The sequence below is a fragment of the Eutrema salsugineum genome, unplaced genomic scaffold, assembly GCF_000478725.1.
Source record: "Eutrema salsugineum unplaced genomic scaffold, Eutsalg1_0 scaffold_49, whole genome shotgun sequence".
Lineage (NCBI taxonomy): Eukaryota > Viridiplantae > Streptophyta > Magnoliopsida > Brassicales > Brassicaceae > Eutrema > Eutrema salsugineum.
In genome coordinates, this window is record NW_006256623.1 from 22,904 (window position 1) to 27,893 (window position 4,990).

At 41.4% G+C, this 4,990-nt stretch overlaps 1 protein-coding gene across 1 annotated transcript; it reads left to right on the forward strand.

Moving 5' to 3' along the window:
• The first annotated feature begins 90 nt into the window (after positions 1–90).
• On the forward strand, positions 91–3,130 carry LOC112084329. Its single transcript, XM_024153447.1, has 3 exons — positions 91–166; positions 835–1,662; positions 2,058–3,130. The coding sequence occupies exons 1-3, from the start codon at positions 91–93 to the stop codon at positions 2,063–2,065; spliced, it is 912 nt and encodes a 303-aa protein (XP_024009215.1). The 3' UTR covers positions 2,066–3,130.
• The last annotated feature ends 1,860 nt before the right edge of the window (positions 3,131–4,990 follow it).

The window sequence follows — 4,990 nt, forward strand, 5'->3', positions numbered from 1 at the left end:
TGCATCATTTCACTTGGTCTCCTCGGCAGTGAGTTCTTCGCTCTTTTTCTCATCGCTTGCTCCTTCCTTTGGAGATTTATCTTCCAAGATATGGTTCCAAAGGCCGCGACCGCAAAGAGCCGTCTTTGTGGTTCTAGACCACAAGAGATAGTTTACTCCCTTGAGAGTAACTGGAATCACCACTGTCTTGGTGTTCTCCATGAGAAAGATTTGGACCGCTAGGTAAAGCTTTTACCCGGTGAATAAAGGGAAGTCGAGAATGAGCAAGTAAAGAACAGGAAGAACGGCGAGAATAGAAGAGAAAGAACTAGAGATTATGAGGAGTTTGTAAAGAGAAAGAGATTAAAGAAAGAGAATATGGATCAAATGCTCTGATACCATGTGAAATTATTGAGAGATTAGCGATAATAGTTTGCAGAATGAAAAGAAATGATGAACAAGAAAGAGAGAATAAAGAGTCTCCATTATCTTTTTGTCTTAGGTTCTCGTTACAATGCACTTATAGACAGACAAAAAGAGGCTGGAAGCCCTAGCTAGGTGACCGTTACAGAGAGAGACAAAGGGAACTAGATCCCGAGACTGAAAGTGACAGCCATGCGCTGGAGTCACATGTCTAAATAGGTTCTAACCACTTCCCTGTTGACTTTTATCTTCCCTCCATCGAAAGACTCAAACTTTCTCTTCTTTCTCTGTTAATCTGTGTTGCTACGGTTGCTATGGAGGGAAACAAAGCTCAGGCTGGACTTAGTCATTTATTAGTCTCGGTATTGATATTAAAGGATCAAACCGATACTTATAATGTCTAAGCCTTTTATTGGTCTTCTCAACATGAAGATGCAAAGAGTGGCGAATCTAAAGAAGGAGGAAAGAAGCCGGCTGTGACTGATTCTGATGAGTGGTATCAGGAAGACCAGGCGGTTCTAGCTATTCTCCATGGTGCTTTGGATATCCCTGTGTTGGAATCTTACTCCTATTGTGAGAGTGCAAAGGAGCTGTGGGATACCTTGAAGAATGTGTTTGGAAACACATGTAATCTCACCAGAGTTTTTGAGGTTAAGAAGGCAATAAACAGCCTCCACCAAGGAGATCTGGACTTTAACACCTTCTTTGGTAGATTCAGATCTCTTTGGGCAGAGCTTGAGATGCTGAGGCCAGCCACTGTTGATGCTGAGACTCTGAATGAAAGAAGAGAGCAAGATAAGGTCTTTGCTCTTCTCATGGTCTTGAACCCAACTTACAATGATCTGGTGAAGCACATGCTCAGATCCAAGACTCTACCAAGCCTGGAGGAAGTTTGCTCTCAGATCCAGAAGGAACAAGGCTCTTTGGGTCTCTTTGGTAACAAAGGAAGTGACTTGGTGATGGCTAACAAGAGTGAAGCTGTAGCGGCCAACAAGGGTTCTTATGGTGGTGAGGAGTGTGAAGTGTGGGTATGTGAGCACTGTAAAAAGAAGGGTCACTTGAAGAACAAGTGCTGGATTTTGTACCCACATCTCAAGCAAAGCCGCAAGGACCAGAGGAAGCCTAGGGCGAATGAAGCTCATGCTCATGAGGAGGCTGGCCTCTCAGACCGTGAAAAGGAAGGTGTTGCTATGAGGGCCTCAGCTGAATATGTGAAGAAATCAGATCTGGATGCTCTCATTAAGGCTCTTAAAGAGTCTGGTAAACCGATTAAAGCCTTTAGCTTTCATGCATTACATGATCATAACTTGACTAATCAAATCGCTAATACTGTTGTGCATGATCATTCTTTAGAAAATCACTCTGCTAATCATGCCTTAAAAAGTGATAAACCACTTATTGTTGACTCTGGAGCTAGCCATCATATGATTAGTGATGCTAAATTGATTAGTAACATGAAACCTGCATTAGGAAATGTGATTATTGCTAATGGTGAAAAGGTTAAGATAGAAGGCATTGGTGATCTTAAGCTATTTGATAAACAGTCTAAAGCATTTTACATGCCCTCATTCACATCTAATCTGTTGTCTATTAAGAAAGCAACTACTGATCTAAATTGTTATGCTATATTCAGTCCTAATGAGGTTTTCTTTCAGGATATTGAGTCAAGTAAGCTTCTCGGACAAGGAATAACAAAGGATGGTCTTTATGTTCTTGAAAATACTGAGCCATCCTCTTTATCTAATGCTTTTGTCTTTAGTTCTGCTGTTGAGAATAATGCTTTGTGGCATGCTAGATTGGGTCATCCCCATCATAGATCTTTGAACTTGATGTTGCCTAATGTTAAATTTGAAAACAATGCTTGTGAGGCTTGTATTTTAGGCAAACATTGTAGAACTGTCTTTCCTAAATCATCTACTATATATGAGAACTGTTTTGATTTAGTTCATTCTGATGTATGGACTTCTCCTTGCATGTCTAGAGAAAATCATAAATATTTTGTTACCTTTATTGATGAGAAGTCTAAATACACTTGGATAACTTTGTTGCCATCTAAAGATAGGGTGCTAGAGGCTTTTATGAACTTTCAAAAGTATGTAACTAACCATTATAATGCTAAGATCAAAGTGTTTAGATCAGATAATGGTGGAGAATACACAAGCCAAGCCTTTAGACAACACCTTATTCAGCATGGTATAGTGCACCAAACGAGCTGCCCTTACACTCCTCAGCAAAATGGAGTTGCTGAGAGGAAGAACAGGCATCTTATGGAGGTGGCCAGGTCCCTAATGTTTCATATGAACGTGCCCAAGAGATTTTGGGGAGATGCTGTAGTCACGGCCTGTTATCTGATCAATAGGCTTCCCACAAGAATCCTCCAAGATTCTTCCCCATTTGAGGTATTAAACCAATCCAAACCATCAATCGATTATCTAAAAGTATTTGGTTGTGTTTGTTTTGTCTTAGTACCAGGGGAACAAAGGAACAAACTAGAAGCAAGAAGTACAAAAGGGATGTTCATTGGCTATTCTATCAATCAGAAGGGCTACAAATGTTACATTCCTGAGACAAGGAGGGTGTTAGTATCAAGGGATGTGAAGTTCATTGAGAATCAAGGGTTCTATGAGGAAAGAAACTGGGAAAGCTTGAAGGATCTTCCTCATTCTAATTCAGACCGTGCTGCTACTCTCAGAACTTTGCTGGAGAGTTTGAGACAGGGAACCCCATTGACAAGCTCAGCTCTGAGAGCCCCATTCAAGAATCGGTGGAACAACAGTCTTCTAATGAGGAAGAAGAGATTGAGACCGGAGGGTCTAGTAATGAGATGGATAATGACCATATTGACTCACCATTACAAGAGGAACCTGAACATGAACCAGCTCCAAGCCAAGAAGAAACGGTTCACACAGAAGAAGAACCTGCTGCTCAATGTCTTAGACGAAGCCAAAGGATCAGGAAGCCAGCTTCTAATTGGATCAATACAAGGGTTTACTACAATAATCAAGCAGTAGCTCATCCAACTCAAGCTGTATGTTCTCTAGCTCATGTTCCACAAGAGCACCAAGTGTTCATTGGGGTATTAGATCAAGAGGCTGTCCCAAGGACTTATGATGAGGCAAAGGAGCACAAAGTGTGGCTTGATGCTGTTACTGAGGAAAAACAAGCTATGATTCGAAATCATACTTGGGATGAAGCTGAATTACCTAGGAAGAAGAAGACTGTGAGTTCTAAGTGGGTATTCACTATCAAGTACAAGAGTAATGGGGAGATTGAGAGATACAAGGCAAGACTTGTGGCTAGAGGGTTCACACAAACATATGGGGAAGACTATAGAGAGACATTTGCTCCTGTTGCTAAGCTCCATACAGTGAGAGTTATTCTCTCTCTTGCTACAAACCTAGAGTGGGAATTGTGGCAAATGGATGTGAAGAATGCATTTCTTCAAGGGGAATTAGAAGAAGAGGTCTATATGACCCCTCCACCAGGTGTTCAAGTGACTCATGGCAAGGTTTTGAAGCTGAGAAAGGCTATCTATGGTTTGAAACAGTCGCCAAGGGCTTGGTATCGGAAGCTAAGTGTTACCCTCTTAGATCGTGGGTTCCGAAGATCTGAGACTGATCACACTCTCTTTACTCTTCAGAGCCAAGCAGGTATCATTGTTATTCTCATTTATGTGGATGATCTCATCATCTCTGGGAATGACAAGGTTGGAATTCAGGAAACTAAGGACTATTTACATTCTGTTTTTGATATTAAAGACCTTGGTGAACTAAAATACTTCCTTGGGATTGAAGTGTGCCGATCTAAAGAGGGTCTTTTCTTGTCCCAAAGGAAGTATGCTCGAGATATTGTTCATGATGCAGGTCTTAAGGATGCAAAACCGGCTAGAACTCCATTAGAGGATGCATATAAAGCTCACCAACAGGGGGAGAATGAAGCTGAGAGTCTCTTTGATGATCCCAAGCTATACAGAAGAACAGTTGGTAAGCTTATATACCTCACAATAACTAGACCTGACTTGTGTTTTGCTGTGAATCAGGTGAGCCAACATATGCAAGCTCCAAGTACATATCATTGGAACATGGTGAATCGCATTCTGAGATATCTCAAAGGAACCTTGGAGCAAGGGATATGGATGGGGTGCAATGGAAGCTCAGAAATAGTTGGATATTGTGATGCTGATTGGGCTGGTGACAGAACTGATAGAAGATCAACAACCGGCTATTGTACTTTCATAGGAGGGAACTTGGTAACTTGGAAGAGCAAGAAGCAGAAGGTTGTGTCTTGTTCAAGTGCAGAAGCCGAGTATAGAGCTATGAGAAGACTTACAACCGAGTTGATGTGGCTGAAGATGCTTCTCTCAGATCTTGGAATAGAGTTCTCAAAGCCGATCACTATGCATTGTGATAACCAGTCTGCTATTCACATTGCATCAAACCAGGTGTTCCATGAAAGGACTAAACACATTGAGGTGGATTGCCACAAAGTAAGGGAACAGATAGAGCTTGGAGTCATTTTACCGTGTTACACAAGAAGCTCTGATCAGTTGGCTGATATTTTTACCAAGGCAACAAGCTTGAAGACCTTA